At 40.8% G+C, this 23,520-nt stretch overlaps 1 protein-coding gene across 10 annotated transcripts in view; it reads left to right on the top strand.

Annotated features, from left to right (window-relative positions):
- The window catches only part of DENND1A (DENN domain containing 1A), a 175,661-nt gene that overhangs the window by 74,930 nt on the left and 77,211 nt on the right, over positions 1–23,520 (top strand). For all 10 annotated transcript variants that reach the window (XM_069873541.1, XM_069873537.1, XM_069873540.1 and 7 more), the window contains exons 9-11: positions 4,821–4,931; positions 12,203–12,303; positions 19,155–19,200. In XM_069873541.1, coding sequence (XP_069729642.1) covers positions 4,821–4,931; positions 12,203–12,303; positions 19,155–19,200 — 258 coding nt within the window. The remainder of the gene's footprint in view (positions 1–4,820; positions 4,932–12,202; positions 12,304–19,154; positions 19,201–23,520) is intronic.

Below are 23,520 nucleotides of genomic sequence, written 5' to 3'. Positions count from 1 at the left end.
TGTACCTCCACTTATGGATGAAAGGAAAAAAGGAAAGGGAATCATAGAGACATTTAATGTCATTTGTGGATGATTTCTATAGCAGATAACATTTGGGGCTTTTTGTTTCTGTTTAAAAACATAGTTGCTAGATTTTCTGTGTTGTAGACTTCTCATACTGACATGGATCCTGTCAATAAATTCAATAGATGTGCATTTTTCTCTAAGGTGCTTTATTTCTTTAGAAATACCATACATCAGGAGTAATTCAAGAGTCAGTTTCTGGGTCTACGCCAGCCAGCAAGCTGGAATCTGTTCTGTCCTAATGGAGACGTGACATTACTTGTTTATCAGTGTGATATTTTATGTTAATCTCTTTTACACTACTTATCTCAAACTTTAGCAGTTTTTGTTTGATAAGCCTCAAATCACCTGGAGAACAAGGAAAGAAGCTTATTTCCATTTTACAGGCTGGTACGTTGGAGGGCAGAGAGAGGAGCTAGAAATGGTAAGAAACCAGTGGCAGGAATTGGCTGCCTTGGGCCTGCTTGTGCTGGTAGAGAGGAGTGTAATAGCCCAGCGCATGGCCCAGGCTTTGGGAGGCACAGCCAGTATAGCCGTGCGTGTGCTCTGCTGGTGGCGATCACTTTATATTCAAAGGTATGAGTCAGCTTCCCCAAACACTTGAGCAGGAGACATGATGAATGCTCGTGAATCAAAGGCTGTTATAAAAGCAGAGGCCTTGGGCCAGAGGATTCGGAAAGCCTTTGAAAGCTGAACGTGCAGCCTTGCTGGGAGGGGGTGCTGAGTGATGCTAAAAAGCATCCTCTGTGAATCATTGAGTGGTTCTGATGTGCCTCAGAGGGAGCGTGACTGCTGCGGGGCTGGGATCTGGGCCGCGATGTCACTGTGAGGGATGGACCCTGCTCCGGCTGCGTGAGCCGGGTCACCGCTGGGGGCAGAAGTGGAAGGGCATTTCATTCACTTCACTGAAATATGTGTGCCCATAGATAAACACACACACGGAGATTTTAAAACCTAGAGCTTACTATAAGAAAGAAAAGTATTTCAAATCCAATCCACTGGTCTAGCTGTTGTTACATTGCCTGACTTCTATCTCTCAGGTAGAATTTATTTTCTTTTATTCTATTTATTGTGTGATTTCTGATGAGGATTTTATCTGTCTGCTAATGCAACTTTCGTGTAGAACTGGAGCACATTAGGTAATAATACAAAGACATTAAATGGGCATATATCTTCATGGATTTTGATCAACTGGCTTGATTTATTCAAAATTCTACATATCTTATCAGTAATTACACTTTAAAACCCTTATTAGCAGAAGTTTTAGTAGTGCCCAACTTTGAAGTCGTGTGTAGTGATGAATGGGGAGCTGTGTGTCGCTCCATTTGAAATGTTAACAGACTTCCTGGGATTATCTGACTTGGTGTCAGATCAATATGTTTAATGAGTCACACAAACATTTAGCCTGGACACTTTTATGTAACAACTAAGCATTCACTTTTTCAAAAGATGTGAGTTATATGAAGGATTTGTAAATACATGGTGCCCTCAGAGCACAGTCAGGTTTGTTTCAGGAGATGCAGCGCAAGGCTGTGCGTTCCCTGGTGCTGTCGGGTGACTTAGTCTGAAACGATGGCATTTCCTTAGTGTTGATGTTCTGGTGTAGTTTTGTATCAGTCAGTCCTATGCCTGAAAATGCCTGACTTCTCAGTCACTATAGCGCGTGTCTTTGGTATGTGGTGTACTTAAAATTCCCTCCAACCCCCTTTTTCAGTCTATTTACACCATTTGTGAAGCATGTTGTCTTTATTACTTTGGTCTCCCAACAAGTGCATGGCATTATAGCAGTGTTTGCTGCACACCGGATTACCTAACCCACATTAGATTTTACAGGTGTGATATTTCAAAGAAAAGAAACTTCTAAACAAGAGAAAGCGTTGCCAGGAGGAGGATGGGGAAGGAAACCTGACTCAATTCTGTTGACCAGTTCTAATAGGAAAATTACTGAAGTCTGGTAATGAAGCCATTCAAGAGCAGACTAAAATGACTGAGCTGTAATCCATGTCACTGTGTTCAAACTTCACTCTTTGCAGAGGAAAGAGCTCATTTGTTTGTTCCTTCAGAGAGAAATTCTAGATTAGATGTCAGAGGAAGAGAAATAGATGAGTATTTGTCTTATCTCACATGACAATGTTCATGTGTGTTTATTGATATCAGACAGCAAGTGATCAAATCGGTGATGGATCTAGGAGTGAACTTTGAAAGGAGGACAAGGGAATTTTGTAGCACTCTTACTCTGGTAAGAGAGGAGTAGGGATACCTGTTCCCATATTTTGTTTCAAAAATCCCACTTTTTCTTCTCCCAAGAAAGGTTTAAATCCCAGAAAAAAGCCACACAACAATTACAGTGCGAATTGGAACGCTTTCATTTGTATTTATTTAACTCATTCATGGTTTTGTCACTTACGAGACATGTCTTTCAAAATACATGTGTAAGTCCCAATTTCATCTTCAAAGATGACAGCTTTCTTATAAATAAAACTTCGAGCTAACACGTGAATTCCCTCAGTATCAATACATTACCATACAACCCACATGCTTCGCAGGTGTCACTGGCAAATTCCTGAGAGCAAAGACTAAAACCTCGTACAGCTTTCCGTCTGAAGGTTCATTTGTGTGTCAGAGCCAGTACTTCACTTCAATAAACTTAATGAAAGAGTAATTGCAAATCGAGTCCCTGTCTGTTTTCCTCTCCCTAGCAGCCACCAGTGCTTTACAACCTCACCCGTGCACGTGCCCGTCCCCATCCTCAGGCAGGGCTGGGGGCTCTTTTTGCCGTGCCACTTATTTGGGTGGCAGCAGGGGGAGTTCAGCACTATTGAAAATTTCTTTTAACTCGCACTATTTGCAGTAATCGTGTCGTCATGCACTGTGTTTTGGTGTCGTGGAAAGACGGGTGAGAGGGGAAAGAAGAGCCGTAGAGAAGACAGCTTATGTTTAGACAAAAATATCATGCTAATCAGCACAGATGGGATGAGAAATACAGAAAAAGTACATGCTAGTTTAATAGGTTTTTGGCAAAACGTGTTGGCTTTTTTTTTTTTTTCTTTCTTTGAATGTACCTGTCTGTGGCTGAAGCTTTTTGGTAACAAAGAGTGGAGTGATTGTTTTATATTGACATGTTTGAAGCTAACCGTAATGAGCTTAGTTTTTATCTCTCTAGATACTGGTACAAAAGTCTTCCAAATACAATGCTTAATTTGCCGTTAGTTCTTTGTGTTTGGATCACAAGCTGTGGAACATATTTTTGCACAGTATGAAGCATCTTGGCAGACTTTTCAGGCCAAGTATTGGTGGTTTTAGAGTTATCTTTGGATCTGTCAAAAGTGCTAATAGGCTTTGTTGAGCTCCTTTAAGTTTCTAAATCATATTTGCTTTTTGCTTTTCTGCACTTTTTTATTTAACGATGATTAAGATTGCACTTGAATTCATGACTAATCTAATTTTGCTCTCACGTGTGCTTTTTGTATAAGACTGACTTTATGATATAGCAACCCTTTCAGATATGGAAGAAGCAATTTGGAAACAAATACCCCAAAATGCTGAATTAGGGCGTGTTACCTTTCCCCGCCCTTTTTTAATTTCTGTGGCTTAAGAAGTGGAAATACCCTCTACCAATGAAAATCTTTTTTTGTTTGTCTTGCTCTGAAAAAGCCCCTCAAAGACATTTTGATCACTTTACTTACACACTGGCTTTCCGGTTTTGGTAAAGATCTTGTGATCACATTCTGCTCTTTATTAGAAGATATCTTAATTATTTACTAAATGAAGTGTGATTCATCCCTCTACAGCATGTGCACAGGGCAATACATTGGTGATGATGAATGGAGAGCGTTGCTGGCTGATGAGATGAAGTGGCCACAGCCTCTTGTGCAGCTTGCTTGGTTTTCTTTTTTGAATTTCAGTTATTTACAATACTTTTTCCCTGGGTACTTTTTAATATTCTGAGCAGCAAAACCAAGGAAACAACCTGTGCTGCCTAGGAATTGTCTGTGGGGAGTGTTGGTGGTGTCACTTGTGTCATGCTCTTTCTATCTGTACTGCGAAGGCAGATCACAGATGTGCTTTGCTTTCGATATTCTCCTACTGCAATTAGTTTTCTTTATACTGTATAAACACACTGGTCACTCAAGTTAAGTTGGATAGTTGAATCCTGCCTCTTCATGAGAGATGGGCACCCACTGCAGTTTTCAGAGAGAATCCTCTCTTGTTCCTCGGTTCCCAGTCCCGAGGTGTGTCTCTTCCACCAAGGGAGCGTGTGTCTGCGCGCACGCAGGGAGTTCTCGCGGCCTGTGTGACTGTGTTCAGCTCGTGTTAAATGCCCGTAGGTATTTCCAGTTACTAGAATTGTTGTAGCGTAGACTGAGCTCACGTTCGCGTTTGTCATGTTAGAATCATCCTCTGAGTGAGCAGCTTTTATTGTTGGGTTGCGAGACTTTTTTGGGGCTTTATCAGGCAGCTTTGAAGTTTCCATGGAAGTGACAGAAGGTATTTTTTCTCAGAGAAGTATCCTGTACTTAAGAAGCTGTATGTGAAACATCATCAATTTTATTATTCCAAGACTTAGCTTCCCAAAAGTCAGGGGAAAGCTATTGCAATTAAAAAGTACTCTGACATGGGATGACATACTGCTTGCTTTCGTTAAGCCACATACTGGATGTAGCGGAATAAGAGAATGAAATGTGGTTATTTTTTTATTGTTAAGGAGACTTGTTTTTATAATATCATTAATCAAAAATTATTTTCTCTCTTCCCAGCGAAATCTGACAGAGTACTTTGTAGCAGTTGATGTCAACAACATGCTGCATCTCTATGCCAGTATGCTGTACGAGCGCCGCATCCTCATTTGTTGTAGTAAGCTCAGCACTGTAAGTAAAACGCAGAATAATTTCTTCTGTTCACGGTCCTGTTTTTCAGATGACGGTCACATATAGGAAATGACCCGATGATTTCCGGGCCCCCTCTTCCAGCCTCAGCCGTGTGCCCTCAACTCAATTCTATGGTTCTGAACCTCTGTTGGCCTCTAATGGTCAAGTGAAAAGGGCTTTTATGGATGTAGGAATTCTTGGGGATGGTTGGTACATAAGCATGCAAACATTGTGTGAAGTCTCTTTTTCATAACATAGTTGATGAGAAAAAAATTAGATAAATGCTACTGTCAAACAGATGTTCCGGCACCCTGCTCCGGATGGACTGGAGGGGTGGGCTGGAAGACATTGATAATCCACATTTTTGCAGTTTTGTTTGATAAGGGGGAGACTTAATGCTACTTCGGTTCCATCAAGGGTCTGAGAGATGAAAGCTGCTGAATACTCTAGAGTGCTCTCTTCTCAAACTGGCTGGACATCAAAACAAGCCCGCAGCTGGATTTAGTTCAAAGTTTTGTGTTACGCATTTCAAGGCTTATCAGTCAATAAGATTGTGATTTTCTTTATAAAAGAAAATGTTAAGTTTTGGTTCTGTTTGCTCTGTAAATGGGTATTGATTGCTTTCCTTTATGAACGATGAGCAGGAGATGGTTTAACTAATTTTGCTTTCCAGTGCTGTGGACTAAGTACTTGAGTGGTCCTTTCTAAAACACAAGCTTCCATTTCTATTTGTATAGCATTAACTCGACTCTTACCGTATGACCATGACCTACTTTGTGTTTGAGATTAAAACTACTTAATGGAACTGGAAGTACTATGGAAGGCTGGAATTATGTTCATAAAATCTTGTAAGAACGGTCTGTTGATACAGGGCAGAGAAATGAAAGAGAGTAAGCCTTCTTACTTAATCTTAGAATGATGGTTACTATGTTGTTTTGAAAGGTCAATCAAACCAGGAGAGTCAGAATAATCTCTGGAGCCTATTAATAATTATTAAATGTTTACAATCAATCCCACATTTGCCCAAGATAATTTAAGTATTATGAAGTTTAATGTCATAGAAAACTTGCAAAATCTTCACTTTCATATGTGCCAGGTGTTCTGTGTCCTCCCTACTAAAATAAGCAAAAATGCATCCAGGTCTGGTAGCCGAATGAAGTGAGAGAGTGGTGTTTATTTCAGAAACCTAAAAAAATGAAGAGAGTAGTGAATTATCAGAGAGGAGGAAAGAAGAGACCGGCCATCCAAAGCATTTCAGAATTCATGTGGTTGGTTGGTTTAATCTCTCCCTTTATGACAGAGCCTGGGAAGAAGAATTACTTACCTGTCACTTTGCCTTCCTTAATGAGCCGTTTCACAAGTAGGGTTGTGGTTTCCTTCCTATCTTTCTACTGTTTCTCTTCCTTTTGCCTCGGTCCAAGATAAAAGCGTGTCTAGTTCTTGGTTAGGGAGGGGTATTCATACTGTGTGTTCTTCTCTTACAACTTTATATATAAACTGCTCCAAGACTGGAGTGACAGTGTAAGACAGGTTTGAAGCGTTGGGCTGGAGCCAGCGATGCCTTGCCTGCACGCTCTGCTCTGCGTGTTCCAGCAGTAGGAACAAGCTGCATTCTTTTATTTCAAACTGTGCTCAGCGGAAGCCAAGACCTTGTAACTGGAAACGTACCAAACTGCAAATCTCAAAGTGAGGGTGATGAGGGGATTGGCTTCTTTGTTTTTATTTCTCAGTTTTTTAAGAAAAAAGTTGAAGGGACCTATTTGCACTTAATTTCTTTTAACTTTGAGAGGTACGACACACTGCAGACTTATGGCTTGAATTTAATGTGAGGTAAGAGAAAGAAAATTAATAAGTCCTGGTAGAAATCCTTTTATGGTGGAATGAATTCTGTGCTATAATACATCATATCAAATTCCAAGTTTTGATTTGAAATATATTTAATATAGTAAAGTTAAATAAGGTTTAGAGGTTACTGAAGGAGGCTGTGTTCGTAAGATATTCCATTAACCACATGTACTGAACCGATGGCATTATTAATGTTTTCTTGGATTTTTTTTTTCTTCCTACAAAAGGGAACTTGAATAATCCCTCAAAATGTTAAAGCCATTATTCTTGTTAAATTTCTTTATGTCTTCTGTGATTTAGCTCCTCACAAAAAGCCAGATATGAACCAAAACACATAAAAATCCTGTTCTTGACAAAAGCCCACCTGCTGGTGGGAGCACGCTGTTGCAAAAATGAAATGGGAGAGCTTTCCTTGCATCCAGTGCTCTCTCCTCCATCACGAGGCACCCATGCAGCTCTGCCTCAACAAGCTCTGCTAACTGTGTGCCATAAGGGAGCAGCAGGCTGTCTCTCATTATGGAAAGGCAGCTTACACAAAGCCTGATGTCTCTTAAAAGGCTTAAACTTGTGAATCTCTGAGATGTTTCTGTTTGGCTCCATCATCCTGAGATGAAGTTCTTTACGTAATTTTTCTGTCATTCTTTGAGTGTTAGTACAAAGCGAAAAATACCCTTCTGACCTGGGTACTTCTGTTCCGGAGAGCTGAGAGCTGGCTCTGTCGCATCCTCTAGGTCATGGAAAGCTCTGAGACACAACGTCTTGTTCCCTGGTTGCTCCCTGACACAGCTCGGGCTCAGAGGATACGGAATTGGTGATCCTTACGAAAAGACAACATAGGATTAATGCAATTCACCAAACGTCCTCATGATGCAGCATAGCTGAGAGCTTGCACAGTTCTTGCTCTACAGCAGTCTTAGAGCTACTGGTTTAAAAGTATGGGCTCCTCCTTTCCAAGAGCCCTGCTGCCACCCTCTTAATGTGCCAGTGCCTTCACGCACAGCCTCTGCAATAACCCTGCTTCGCTGCTTCATTCTTACCTAGCTCAGTCTTAAGCTCTATGCTTTTTTCCTAGCCCCAAGTAGTGCAGAAAACAGATGATGCAAACGCTCAAAAGGTGGTCATTTTTTCCAGTGCACACTGCATACACAGGTGTACAGCAGTGCTTGTGCATCAGGAGGGAGCATCACATGCCTTGGAAAATGGCCTGTTGTGATTCAGCATCAGTTTGACTTTTATGTGTATGACAAAATCTCGTTGATTTAATTTGCTCAACTGTGGATTTTAGAGTATTATATATAAAACTTTAACAAGTGAAATCGTGACCCAGTGCCTTGCTTCCCCAGCTCTCTCTTCAGTCTCCAGCAGCAGCTGCAGGAAGCTGAGGTGGTGGAACTAATCTTATTTCAAAATGCTGGATTCCCGTAGTTTTGACAGTTGGGCATTTCTCAGGCTGCCTGATTATGAAGTGCTTGTTTGCTGTATGGCAGTCACTAATCAGGTGAGGTCTCCAGCAAATATGCGATTTCTTTTTTATGAGCCCTTATCTTGGCAGAGTTGAAGGACGGTGCCGGTGCTTACCCGTGGTAGGATGTTATTTGAATTCATGCCAGATAGCAAGGTGGGAGTACATCTCAAAAATAAGTGACAGGTTCTGCTCAGATGTCTGCAGCTTGAGCATTATTTCTGTTTAATCTTTTCTTGCTGAGTTTTAAATCCAATTGGAGGGGGGCTTGGAAGGGCCCTCCTTGGATTACAGAGTTCACTCCTCTACAGCGGCAACCATGTTCTGTAGTAATGCCAGGCAATAATCCATTTGATCCTCATAGAAACGATTTTTAAGTAAGAATTAAATCTTTAAACAGCACTTTTTTCCAGACATCTTTTTGATTTCGAGAAGAGAACAGAAAACATAAAGGATTTAGCAGTATAGAGGAAAACCACCAGTGGGAAGGCATGGCCTTTTTGTCTTGCTGCATATTTTGGAAGTAGGCTGTGCCTTTCTTCTCATCTGTGAGAGGAGCATCTCCTCCAGCAGGAATAATAAAATGATAAGTTGAAATATAATGGGATTGGGATAAATCTTTAGTGTTCCATGAGTCATAAATATAGAATAAATTTCAGGTTTTGTAGCTTCTAGCTTTTGCTTTAATTAGTATCCTAACAGACCAATGTTTCCATCCCACCTGTACCATGGAAGAATGTTCACCTGCTAATAGCGAGCTTTCTTATTGAGAAGGGCTGAAGAGATACTTGTTCAGGTATGCTATGTATTTCCTTAAGACAACAGTCCATCTAGTTGAAATTCTTGTATTTTCTCACTTATGGAAATGTTATTAGCACTAGGATGCCTTTGTGCTTCAGGGACCCTCTTGTTACCACACTTGGCAAATCAAGCGGTGCTATGGTGGGGAATTCCTCAAAGCTATGAAAGACATTTGTGTGACATAGGAGAGTTTCATCCTCCTGAGAGTGGCCAACTGGCTAAAAGGTTGAGGGGGAAAAGGATGAGGAAAAATTGAGTTTTCCTAATCCTGGAAGGTGCTAAGCAGCCCAACAGAGCTCCTTTCTGTAACTTGTTCAATAATCTCATGACAAACAATTTTTAAGAAGGGGAGAAAATGTTATCACAGCCATTCTGTTGCATAGCCTGGATAAATATAGAATAATTCTTATTGGAGAAAACACTTCTAACCATGTAAGCAATCATGGATTGAAGAACTGAAGCAATTATTGCCACTCAGAAAGAGATACTGGGGTTTTTTTGAAAAGAGAGAGAGATTGATCTATGAAAATGCCAGCTTATTACTCAGTCAAAGGCTTAGAAGCCAAGAAATTATTATGAAGGGAGTAGAGAAGAAAAAAGAGGGCATCGTGCCACTAGATATGTTCATGGCTTATCCAAATTGTGAATATTGCAGGAGTTTTTATCTACTCCAAATAAAAGATGATAACGTAAACCACTGCAAAGTACAGAGAAGGGGGACAAGAATAACTGAATATACCAAATAATCTCTCACTTGGGGAATGCAGAGGAGACCTTTTTGTTCAGCCTGGTTCAGATACTGAGGAAGCAGGGAGTTTACAGAAATGCAGAAAATTGTGTGTGGCCCTTAGGAGATGATTTTTTAATTTATTGTCTGAAAATGCTCAAAACTCAGAGCTCCCATTAAAACTGGAAGGGGACAGGCTGAAAATGAAGAAGTGGGGCAATATTTTCCAATGTACTTATTTGAATTCTTTGGGCCATGCAGTGTGAGCTGCTGGCTGGTGGGGATGGAGGACGTGGGAAATACCAGTGTGATTGATGAATGTGTCGGTCAGTGGGTTTGGCAGTTTGTGTTGCCCACTGTTAGACAGAATACTGGGAGACAAGGGGTTCTTGATACAGCTTAGTAGGCTGTTTCTTTTATTAGCGTTTCCCTGATTAGATGATAGGGATGATTGAAACTCAAACCCATTATTAAACTGACAGGTTATTCATATATTTTAGCCACAATAACTACATCTCTCAACGAGGAACAAGGTACAGCTTAAAATTATGGCTTAACAACTTGATGGGTTTTATATCTGAGATTTTTGATATTGAAGTCCTGTCTGGGTTCACACTCTGTAATGGGTATTTGATTCTGAATGGTTTGAAAAAATCTGTGTCTATTTTGAGCTGTAAATTGCAAAGCTTATTTTGATTCATCTTTATAGTCACTTTCTGGTTTTGAAAAACATCTTCTGAAGCTTATGCCTCACCATGCTTCTTATCTGAACCACGCTATGGAGAACCACAGTAATTCTCCCCAAAATCCACATTCTTTGGTGCATTCTTGTTGCTTATCCAGATCCGTACTGTTCATAGCCTTAAAAATAACACATAAATTATGTGCTTGTCTTCAATCTTCCTGTCTAATGACCTGCATTTTAATCAGAAATCAGCTTCTATTGCTTACAGAAATGGCATTGGAATTACATAAAGGGTTTGGCATTGAACACAAGCCAAGCTACATCCCAAGTTGTGGGTTATTTTCCCTGACATGGAGCCTTAAGAGACCCTATGAGCTCATCTAGACCACTTTCTTTACCAGTCGTGGGTTCCCTATGCAGTGGTATGTAACCCAGTAGACTGTCTTAATGGAAATTAATAATAATGAGGGTCATCTACTTTTTCTTTTAAGGTTACACCACATCCAACTGAATTAGGATTACTGTCGTGATTTGTCTCTGCTTAGTTTCATCTCGCACAACTTCAGGCCACTGCAAGGGCCTCAGTCCTTTACAACTTCTCTCTCTGGTATTTGTAAGCAGGGGTCTCCCTCCTTCCCGTTGTCCGGACAAGCCGTGTATGCTTGAGTTCACCCTACCTTCCACTAACTGGTAGGCTTTTGTCGAGTAGTGTTTTCAAAAATGTGTCTTGCAGTGAAACACGTTGTAGTATTTGTGCTGGCATCCTTTTGAGATTAAAAGACAAAACACTGCAAAATGCTGTCAGGGTGGATGTGATTGCTTGTCACCTCTTCGTCTTTGCCTTGTGTGTGTCTGTGTGTGTGACTGGTCTGATTTAGTTACTTATTTTCTGTTTCCCACGTGTCTGTTCATATCCTCTTCTTGTGGTAGTTTGACTACAGCTTTTGCTGAGATTTCCTTATTGAGGACTGGCACCTTCTCCATTTTGATATCATTCCTGAATGTGACAAGTATTCAGTTTATCTTCTTTTCCGAACTATTAATTATCATTTGAAATAGGGTTGATTAGTCGTGATTTCCTCCGAAGGTCTGTGGGCATTCTCCGCACAGTTGACTGGTGCTGGTCTTTGCTCTTCGTCATCTTCCTTACTCGGTGCCTACCAGCACCACACCTTTCTGAATGAGTTCTTAAAAATATAACTGAGAAATTCAATGGATCAAATGATTTGGGGGAGGGCAATTCGATAAAAAGCCATTTAAAATAAACAAACGTAATCACTGAGTTTAGTACGATAGATTCTCGGGAAACATCGACCACTGACATCGTGTGTTCTGAGCTTAAATATTTTTTCAGTTTGTGTTGTAACTTCAGTGCAGTTCTAGGATGTTTAACTGATGGTGATTGCCAGCGTTGGGGGATTTGCCTTTACTGGTTTTTGGTTCCCTTTGGGTGTTTGTTTCTTAGTTTTTGTTACTCTGTAGAACACTGGGTGTTCTTTTCAGATTTGGTTTGTTGTATGAATTGTGGTCTCAGCTGTTTACAAAGCCAGTCTAGTGATCGCCACCATAAACCAATCCTGCTTCACCTACCAGTACCCTTTATTTTAACAAGAGTACTGTATACTTCCTAATAAAAAGTGTTGATATGAAAGCAGAATTGATTCTTTACTATTTTTTTTTTCTTCTAACCTTGCCTTTTTAAGCTTAGGTTTTGTCTTATTTATGATCCTGTTTTAATATGTGTTTTTCAGTTAACTGCCTGCATTCATGGGTCTGCAGCTATGCTCTACCCGATGTTCTGGCAGCATGTTTACATTCCTGTCCTGCCCCCACATCTATTGGACTACTGTTGGTAAGGCTATATATATGTCTACATGTATATATATTATGTGTATGTATATATATCACTTAGATTCACAACAGTTTGCACATTTCTGTATAGTAAGTCTTAAGTCCTCTTACAATGCAACTGTTTCTCTGAAATATGCAGGCGTATTGGGGAAGCAACCAACCTAGTCAGTTAAAAAAAAAAGGTATTTTCATGGTAAGATAGAATTGTCTATTGGTCTGTTGAAATACTCTAATATAAGTGGTTACTGTGGAATGCTGCACCTTAGATGTTCTGTAATTGAAATCTGTTTTCAGCATATTTGTGTTAGGTGTTAACATTTGAATTAAGATGCCGATAATAGAGGATACAATGGAGGGTTGTAAAACAGAGGATACAACTGAGGGTTGTAAAGTATAAGGAGAAGCTTCCACAGGCTTGGAAGTAAAAGGAAGGCACAAGGAAATGGTCAACCTTCTACTGCGTGGTCGTACAGTCAAGTGATGAGGGACACGAGAGGCCGAGGGCCCAATCCTTTTGTCTCTATGGACAAGCTCCACTGGCCAGCCTTCCAGGTCTCCCTGGGAGGAGAAATGTTTGTGAGAGCATGGTGCTTAATGCGCTTTAGCAGCCTCCGTCCATCCCCTGGCATTTTAAAGAGTTGTTTGCAGAGAAAACCCAAAACTTAAACTTACTGTGCAATCTGATCCCAGGCTTAATGTGGGGTCTTTAAGTGGGGTCTCAGTGTGGGGGCTGGCTGGTTTTTAAGAGTGGTGGTGTTCTGAGTGAGGCTTTCTCTGCATTATAGCAGGAGTAAGGACCAGCGGAGATAACTAGCGTTTTTAAATGAAGTGCTGGGAACTGAAACACGTAGATTCAAAGGAAGCTTGTTCCTCTGCAGATTATTTAAATGTTAAGTGTGTGCCTATGTCGAGGATACACGGAATGGAATCTAAATCTCCAGGAGAAATGAACCTTCAATTTACTCACTGCGCAGGAAGGGCAGGTTCCAGTCATTTGCACTGCCAGCAGGTGCCCTTTCTCTGCATAATGGGCTTCGCGTGTGTAATTAACACATGAAGGCGGCTGCTGCCAGCGTTCTCTTCAGGTACATGCTGCTAGGAGTTCTCAGGACAGCGCTGGGGACCACAAGAGGCTTTTGCACTTGGTTTGAAGATGAGGTATTCATTGACTTCCCTGACAAAGACGTTAAAAGGGGCCAAGTCCCAATCCCGCAGTTGGGAGCAGAGGTGTGCAAAAAGCAAACACTTGGGCAGTGTACCCGAGGAAATAACGGCACAAGTCATGGGGCTCTGCTGAATGACTTCTTTCATGGCGTAACACTGCCCAAACACCCCGTGAGCCATCCAGTGCATGAAAAGTGGGGCTCAAAAATGTATAACAATTAGGCAGAGTGTAATTGCATGCTCACAAACACAACAACTGATTTCTTAGCCAGATATGAACTGTAGTTGGAGAGGTAGCTACACATGCTGTAAGTGTTTTTCTTCCTGTTTTCATCTGCAAAGGATTTTTTTTAAACTTAAGATGTATGTTCTTCTGCATTCCTCATTCATGTACTAAACCATAGACCTGAAAATGCCAAAAGCCTCTATCTTCAACTTGTTTGTTCTTGATGCACTCGCTCCTTGTACCTGGGATGCTGAGCCAATCATTGTGGCTGAGTACCATGCATGTGTGTCTGGAGTAACTTCAGTCATCTATCAGTCATCTATAGTTCCCTATCGTTTAGATTAATTTGGGCAGGGTAGAGGGGAAGCAAGGGCAAGAGTGCTCTCCTTTTATTTTTATTGTTTAATTAGGAACCATCCTTTGATATATTTTCAGCCCAGGGAAAGATTTCGCATGGAGAGGACTAGAAATTGGTGGGAATCCTATCGTTAGGTTTCACACCTTAACGCACAATTGCTTGTTCCTTTGAATATAGAACAGAGGAAACATAGGAAGCACTGCTGGTTTCTTAATAATAAAAAAAAGGATATTGCATGCCAGCAGGTGCCGGGAGTGCTGGTTAATGAGATGTTGCCACCGAGCACCAGCAGCCACGCACAGACAGGTATTTAAATTTGGCCGGATCTTGTCCATCTATTTTGTTGTTGGGAATTTAAACAATCCTTGATGTGAAAGAAAGAGTCTATTAGTTTTCCTCACTATTACTTCCAGTTTGTTTTTCGTGTGGCATAAAAACACTCCCACTGTGTCTGTTTTCTTTCCTTTTGCTCTTGGTATCTGTGTTTAAAATTAGCCCATAAGAAAAGCCTGTCTTTGACCTGGTAGCACAGCTTCATGTGTGCTCCCAGTCCGCGAGCACTGTCACCCGGTCAATCTGTGGGCTTTTACCAGAAGCAACAGTATATTTTCCGGGGTGATTAAAACGGCTTTTTATAATAGATAGGCTGCTTAGCAGCCAGCATTAATATATTCACAGAGCCACCTTCCCAGCGGCCCCTGGCACAGCTGCCGAGCAAACGTTTCTATTGGTGCCGTTTTCCTTTTCTCTGGGAGTTTTTTTTAAGTCCCTTTCTCCCATTTTCTCAATCTGCATACAGTTCAAAATGCTCCGTTAAGGAGGTGGAGAGGGTAACTGGAGGGCGAGTACGCCTGCTGCTCGGCAAACAATGATTCCTTCGGCGTGAGCCTCTCGGTAGCATTTCCATTCAGCCCAGTACATCTGCGTACTCACGAACAGCTCTCGTAGCTGCCCTTCTGCTTTCCTAGCTCTATGTTTTCTGCATCATTCCAATTTATGCAGTTTCTAATTTGCATCAGTTACCCCAATAAATTTCTGATCGAATTCTGTTGTGCTTCTGAGTAAACTGAGGAGGAATTGAGCAAGAGCACCTTAGAGTGGAGTAGTGCTAGTGTGAGGGAGCAACATGTTAACTTGGTATTTATGTATCGAGACATGAACTCAGTGAGTGTGATCTAATCCATTTCCCCGGAACAAGGAAGCAAAATGGTGCAAATCCCCGTGTAGCTGTAAACTACGAACCTCTCTGAGATCCTTGGGCTTTACATTACTTCTTCTGGTGAGCTGCAGTATTTTTTAAGGGTGGGTTTTTTCACTTAAGAGGAAATGTCCCTCTAATTCACCTGCTTCTCTTCCAATTAGTAGCTGCCCACCTCTTGGGAGCGTAATTAAGAGGTCTCTAGTTAGCCTAAGGAAACGAATTAAAGGAATAGTAAAAATGCAACTGTAATAAATGTGCAATATATAGCCATTAAGACCACAATATCCATATTCATGCTATGCATTGCTACTTTAATCATTCGATATTTACCTATATAACTCACTTGATTATAAATAATGCCGATCGCATTGGGAAGCAGAGTAGCACGAGAGGAGTAACAACCTTTCTCTTTGTTCCAAAAAACTTAGGCCAGCATTTTGTGCAAGCAGTAAATGTGGTAGGAATTGATACCTCTGAATTTTTGCACTTGGACATTGGCTGCCCTCAAACTTCGAGTAATTAGCAGTCGTGGTTGAAAGAAGCCCCAGAACTGATTAAATGTCAAGCAATAGGCAGAGGCTGGTGTGAAGGGCAGTCTTTAATCTGTGCTGGGTCTCAGAAGGATTAAAGGTTGTGCAGAGTGTTTCTCCTGTTTATACAAGCTCTGTGTCTTCCTGAAGTTCACTTGAAAGTCTTGGAAATGCACATCTAAGCTGATAAAATATTAACAACCGCTTGAGTGTTTCATGTCTCGGGAGCTGAGTAGCAGTTAGGAGGAACTGTTGCAGGGCGCTCTGGACGGGGGAGCAGCAGCGCACGGTGTGTGCAGGGCGGTAGCTGAGCATTTCATGGCATCTGACTAACACACGGGAAAGAAAAATGGTAAAAGCCATTCGTGGAACCTGACGCGAACCTTCACCGTTTACTTATGGGTATGTTTCCTTTTCAGACTGAGGAGTGACAACAGCAGAACATATCTTTTCTGGTAGACTTTATTGAAAATATTTATGCTGTTTACCAGAATTATAGTTTATTGAGGTTATTTAGTTAAACTTCTGGGAGTATAAGCAGCTGTCATGGTGAATGATCCTTAAAACAGCTTTGCTTTGCTCTTCAGGTGTTATTGAACAATAACATCAGTTCTGAAAAAAAACCCCAGAATTTTGATAAAATAGGTATTCAGGTAATTTGATTTTTGTTATCCATGGAGAATACACTTCTAAGGTCCACATTTGGTGGTGAACGGTAATGGTTATTTAAAAGCAGTTTTGAATACACAAATTTCACTCATACACTTTCAGAAGCAAGTGCTCTGTGGATACTTCTCAGTTCTGCATCATATTGATCAGCAAACCCTGAGCTATTTTCCTCTCGGTGGGTATGCTGAACCACTCTGTAGGTCTGTAGTATCACACTGCTCTTCCTACTTTCTCCCATCTGTCTGGGTGGATGCGCTGTACAGCCCGCTACACACCTGACCCGACTCCTTTAATGGTCAATAATTCAAGCTGAAAAAAATAATAGCTTTCAAAACATTACTGAAGTCGGGTTATTGTAGCCTTTATGCAATCCCTGTAATAGTTTTATTTGCTGTATTGCCTTTATGTGTACTGCCTTTCCCTGGAAAACTGAAAAGATGTTTCATTGCATCCAAAGCCAATCCATATATTTTAAGCCGTATCTTCCCTGAAATTCCTTAAATATTTCTGAGGGTGCATGGTTTGAAGGGTGTAGGCATTCTTATTGTTCTTTTGTTGATAAAGCGGAGGATTGAAAGAAGGACATGGTACAGGTAATTAACTTTTACAGGTTCGGGTTTTCCTATGCCTGGTGACAGGCTCTGCCTGTGGACACGTTAATAAACGGCTGGTTTTCTGGAATACGGCACTCTTCCTGCTTCCCTTCATTACATTAGCCAAGGTTCCACTAGATGAGACATTTGCAGTCTTAAGACTTCCTGCCGAGGTTCAGACTTCGTATTTTTGAGATTGAAGCTGTCGTGTTCATGAAACTACTTAATTAGAAACACATTCATTTTGGTGCGCACTGGAGGAGTCTCGCGCAGCATAGCCAGGCACACGGGGAAGTTGAGCATTTGTGCAGCTGGCAGCTAAACCAATGTTTTATACTCTGAATATAAAATTACTGGGTGTTTTCTTGCTTCTGGAATGTGGCCATTGGAAAAGAAGAGATGTGGGTGAAAGAGAGCGTTTGTCACAAATAAAACATGCAAAACGACAAATAAAAATACTCCTCAGTTGAGCAGCGATCCATATGCAATAAGTGTGTATCGTGATGTATGGTGAAAAATTCTGTCCAAGAGCTTGGATGTATGTTCTGCTTCTCATCTGTGGGATTCCCAAGGAAGTAAAGTCTCCAAGATTTAGACGGAGTGAGTTTCAGATCTGAGAACCCCTCTGGGTTCTGTGTTGGGTGGGGATTGGGCAGGGCCATTCTTGCCACCCCGGGCAGCTCAGCAAACTACAATGTCATGGGATACGCGGCACTTCAGTGTTCCACAAATGAACTTGGGAGATTTCTTTGAAGTTAGAGATGTTTAACGTTTTCAGAAAGAAAAGCGTTTTCATGTAGAATATCTAGTACGGAGGCTGTTTTTGTCTCTTGGTACAGAGCAGCCATTTTACATGGTACATAAATAAATATGTACAATATTAATATACATATCACTAAATAGTCTTCTTTTAAAAGGTATTGCTCATGAAAATGAGGAGCAGGGTGATTTTTTGCTGGTCTGGTGTCTTGCAGCAGTTTTGTCAGGGATGTGCTTCTCTTACTGAGCAGTAGGCACCAGTTTATCAACGCGGCATGGAAGATATTTTAGTCCAAGGCAGCACAGTGACATTTCTTTTGGTTTTTTTTCATCTGAAGTTGAAAATCAGTTCTTTCAGCTTCTCTATCCAAAATGAAATGAGGCTCTATTTTAAAAGTTGTGTCTGTCTGCGTGCTTTCCGTTTCGCAGGCAGTATATGCCATATTTGCAATTAGCAGCTTTGGCACCCTCGTTGATGTGTTCTAATAAGCACTGCAAATACGAGCTTTCCCCAATCAGCTGAGTGGGAGTCCTGTAATAAGCTTAATATTAGCAGCACTGTATACACAGCTAGGACTCCCATTCAGTATTCCCCTTGTGTTACACAGTCGTGTTGGTGTTTGCTAACATCGTGGAGGAGAAGACAGAAAAGATCAATCTTTCCCTTGCATGTTCGCATTCTGTTTGATAGCAGAACCATCCCACCTGTGTCTGCAAATCTGGCCTAAGAGCCTCTCGGGGTGCTTGGTTTGTGTTCTGAAGAGCATAATGGTATCTGCGAATAGCCTGGTAACTCGCAAGTTAATCAGAGTCTTCAGAAGTCGTTTTGATGTTTTGCTTTTTTAAATATAAATTTATGCTTAAAAATTATATGAAATGTGTCTGGATCTGTATTCATAGGATGTAAAACTTGTAGTACCAGTGATAGCTATTCTTTACATTAACTACTGAACGCTGCAATGGGGTCATTTTTTCTGATGAATACTCTTAGAAAAAGTCTGGGTATTTTTTTTTTAAATTGTGATAACACATTTAGTTTATTTTATTAAAAAGAAAGTAAAATATTATAGATGTACTTAATACCTGTCCTTATGTACTTGTCTTAACTTACTCACTTAGAAATTCTGCTGTCAAGAAAAATTGAAGTTGTAGAGTTGAGAGGATATTGCATAGTAAAACAAGTTTGTCAAATATGGAATAAAAATTTGTTCACATGTGGCTTGTTACATATATAAATACTTTAAGCAAAATCTAATCCCGCATCCCGGTATTTTCCTGTAGCTAATTTTATAAGTCATATGTGTTAATCCAGTGTTATGAGAATGTAAAGCTAGGTTTTTTTCCTCTTGCAGTGCCCCAATGCCCTACCTCATTGGAATACATTTAAGTTTGATGGAGGTAAGTCTTTCTTACCATTTCTGAACCTATATATAGTTTTATGATTTAGAGCCAAATTCTGCAAGCAGTTATACATTCATTCATATGCTTAAAAATGCAATAATCCTGTTAATTTGGGAGTGCTGATAGAACTGAAGTTAAGCATACGTGATAATGTTACATCTTACAGGGTCTTATTTGATACCTTGAGCTCTGGGCTTGCTCTCTGTGTGGTTCAGCAGGCGGGGACGAGCCCACATTGTGTTCTCTCCATCCTGTTGCTTCATCTCATCAGTTCACCGCCTGCCTTTGACTCTGTATTCACAAAGGCAGAGGAGATATTAAACTGCAATGTTGACAGCTACAGTTCTCTTTTAGGCTTGTGCAGACAGATTGTAATTTTTTTAATGTTCAAAAGATCTGTAAAGAAGGAACTTGCTGTTAATGTTAACACAAAGCTGGCAGGAAACCAGCCCTCGCAGAAAGCTGCGCACAGGAACAATTCGGAGCAACTCATGTGACTTTTTAAAAGCTTTAAGAGTGGAAAAGGCACATTTGCTTCTGCTGGAGAGGCAGCTGATGGCTTTGGTTAGAAGTGTCTGGAGGACAGCGTAAGCTATTAATTTAGATCCCTGTGAAAATCCCCCTTCCTTATTAATTGTGCCTCTTCCCACAGGAAGCCTGAGCAACGTATGTGTGGGAAGGGGTGTTGCCTCTTTGTAGGCTCTTAAATCAGCAGCCGTGTTGAATGGGGAGGAGTTGCAAATGCCCTTGGAAGTGGATTGACTTGTGCCCCCAGTTAAGATACTGGTGTTTGGAAATATGGGCTTAGTGCTCAGGATACATAAGAGTTTACAAAGTTGAGTTTTACATCGCGTGGTCATATGTGGATTTATGTTGTCCATAAAAATGTTTAACTCCTCTGGAAATATCGATCAGATGTTCTTTCCCTGGGGCACGTGTGTGTGACAATGGTCCCCCTCGTGTCTCTGTTGGAACTCAGACTGATCCGCTAGGTAACTTGCCCCTCTTCCAGCATTATTAATGTGAAGTAATTTTAGAAGTCTCTCTTTACATGAGAAGAGAGATAGAATATGCAGGGCCTTTTTTCTTTTTTATGCCATGCTATCCTGGGTACAGGTGATTTTTTATGCCCTTTCTATTGCCAAATAAAGTGCAGAATTGCTGCAATTATTGTAAAAGTGAACTTGTATGTTTGTCTGCACAGCGTGCTTAACGTTACAGGGGGTTCTGATAATTATCCTTGAATGCTTCATAGGCAGGACAGAAGTAATATTTGGGAAGAAATAGTCTAGCATGTTTTTTTTTCATATTGCTGGAGGAATGTCCTGCCCCGTATCTGTCCCAGGTAATTGTTGGCGCACTTGTTATGGTATCTTATCCATCTGAAAAAGAAGGAAGAGACAAGGTAGAAGATTATATCCCAATGCAGATACTTGTCAGCTTTCCCACATGTGTTTTCTCACATGGCTGCATGGTTAGCCTGGCAATGGGTCTTGCAAAAAATTAACGATTACACCTTAGAGCTGCTTTTGCTTTTGCCTGCTGTCTTGTTCCACAATCCCCTTACCTCTCCCTTTGTCTCCGCGTTGCAGCTTGCCTAGCTCTGCAGGCCTTCCAAACTCCATCTGTAACAAATCACAAAAAAAGGAGTTGTTCTGGGAGAAGCCAATTTTCATCCATTTTAGTAACTTGTGAAGAAATCTGTTTAGTACTAAATCCAGTACGGCTTTTGAATAGCCGGAGATTCTGGAACACAGACACTTTGGCAAAGTACGGTTATTCAAATGCCTTATGAAATAAATGAAATAAATAAACCAAACTGTCTTCTCTCCTTCGGCTGCTCTGAAGGATAAATCGAATACTTCCAGCTAGAAATGCGTCTTCCAGCTAACTGTGCTTTCTCCACGGAAAAATAAAAGAAAACCATGCAGTGGGCTAGTTTATCTGTGTGTTGGCATGCATTGCAGAATTTGTCTGTGCCTTGGGCCAAGGAAAGGTGATATTCATCAAATGAGCTAGACAGTTACGAGTTTACCTCTGCCTGCTTCTCTTTGTCCTTTTCTTCATATGTAGGAATGAAATTGTATGTTTTATTCATTTAAAAAACTTAGTAGCAGCAGTATTTTTCCTCATGTTCTAGCAGTTTTATATCTTTAAAAATAGAATGTATTCATTTTTCCATATCAGAATAATTTTATAAACTACAACTAAAAACTATTATCATTATCCAGTATTCATTTTCCTTTAAAGGCTGAAATTTCAGTAAACAGATCTTTAAAAGTGTTTTGTTAATCCGTATGTTTCAGGATAAGGGATTAGTTCCCCAGTTTTGTATCCAAGTTGAGGCAGGTGACTTTTTATCTACTGCTGAGCCCCCCGGGAGTCGATGCAGTTCCACACAGCCTCACGGTTCTGCTCCAGCAGCTCCGGTCACAGGATTTGTCATTGTTGGGTAAATGTTAGTGGAAGCCTGAACTTGCACAGAGAAAGCTGCGAGGTAAAGGGAGGGTGAGTCTGGGATGCAGAGAAACAAACCATTTTCTCTCTTTAGTGTTGTTTCTGTGGGTTTTTGCTCTTCCTCTCTTGGAAGGGGTCCTTTGGAAGAAACGTAGCAGAAATGTTAATGATTTTAAACAAAATGCACCCTCTCTCACCTCAAAAGATTTTTATCAAATCATTGTGTATCCTAAAGTTAGTTTGCAGTTTCCCATGCCACATGGGGGCTCTGTGGAAGGAGCAGTTACTTTAATGGGAAATGACAAATTTTTCTTATGATTAAAATATCAAGCCTATCCATTGACTGTTAAATCTAATTTGCTGTGACTGAAATGTTCTCCAGTGAGATAAGATAATCTCCTGTTATGGGTCAGAGGGCTCCAACTGATTTATGAGGGAAAATCTTGGTAGAAAATACAGATCTGTGGTTTGTGCTCTTATTTTTCAGCTTTTCTATCATCACCTAGTTAGTCATTCTTTATAAGATTTCCATTTAGCAATCCATAAAGTGACTTCAAAGGAGGCTAAAAGTTTATAAGCTGTTGGATAGGCAAAGCTGGAGCTATCACATGAATAATGGAACATGCTTACGGAACTAATTGAATTCGTATTAGATGAAGATAAGTACTTAGTGCTGATAAACAACGAGACAGGGAAATGAAACTATCAAATGAACACATCCATTTCATAATCTTGTTTTATTTTCTACCTGTGTGCTGTATGCTGTTTTAGTGTTCAAATTATATGAAGTTGACCTCTGTGTTCTAAGCGGTGTCAGACTTAGCTGGCAGCCTTTTACGTTTTGTCATAGTGAACAATTGTTTCAGCAACTGGTTCTGCAGCAAAGGTTGAGTGTGAGGGCGCTGATGGAAGAGGAGAGCCCTTGACCTAGCAGGCTGCCTGCTGGATTCCGGCACATGTGGTTTCCATGAGCCCGTGGGGGTGGTTCTGCTGGGCTGTCCCATCCCGAGCTGCGGGCGTGATCCTGTGCCACGCGGCCAGTCGTTCAGGTAACTACGCCCCCCCCCACCATGCTCTACTCAGGACACAGAACCAACCTCTAGAGTTAACGATTAGAAAAGTGTTTCTCACCCTTTTTTAAACTTTCCAGTCAGTCAAGGACTTTTTCTAGGACTTCAGAATTTTAGTTCTTGCAAGGTTCAGAAGGAGGTTGTGTGTAAGACCACACTGCGTTTGTTAGGATGATTTTCTAACATCTTTCCTAAACAAAAAAGGACAGTTGTGGCTATTGTAAAGCCTATACGAGCCTATACCTCCCCCCCAGTTTCTGGCAGCTCTTTTTCCTGAATTTACCTGGTCCTTTCAGGTAGCTGGGAGGGTACTGAGTTTGTGATCCAGTCTGACAACGTGCCAGTTAGCATTCATGGAGCCTGTGCTAATGAACTCGGAGAAACGGGTTCCATCAGCTCGGGCTCAGTCACGGCAGCGCCATGTGGCTTCCCCTTGCCGCAGTCGACACCCCGAGAAGTCATTGACCATCACCATCTTCCAGGGGTGGTGTTAATTGTTAATTATAGCTTTTGATTGGAGTGAGGAGTAATGTTTAGCTTTTTCTGTCCATTTATATTTAGCAAATCACTGACTTTTCTAGCTATAACTGAGAAGTGTAGTGTTTTACAGGGTGTAAATGAAGGGGTTATATATATGCTTAAATCCAGGTCTTAAACTAAATGTAATTTAGTCACTCACAAATATTATAAATAAGAGTCCACATGGTTTCAGGAGTGTTGATAAAAATGCATTTAAAATATGACAAATTACTTACGGAATTGTCTTTTATCCAATTACTGGAAAGATGAA

The sequence above is a fragment of the Phaenicophaeus curvirostris genome, chromosome 20, assembly GCF_032191515.1.
Source record: "Phaenicophaeus curvirostris isolate KB17595 chromosome 20, BPBGC_Pcur_1.0, whole genome shotgun sequence".
NCBI classification, from domain to species: domain Eukaryota; kingdom Metazoa; phylum Chordata; class Aves; order Cuculiformes; family Cuculidae; genus Phaenicophaeus; species Phaenicophaeus curvirostris.
This window is presented reverse-complemented; position numbering and strand designations above follow the sequence as displayed.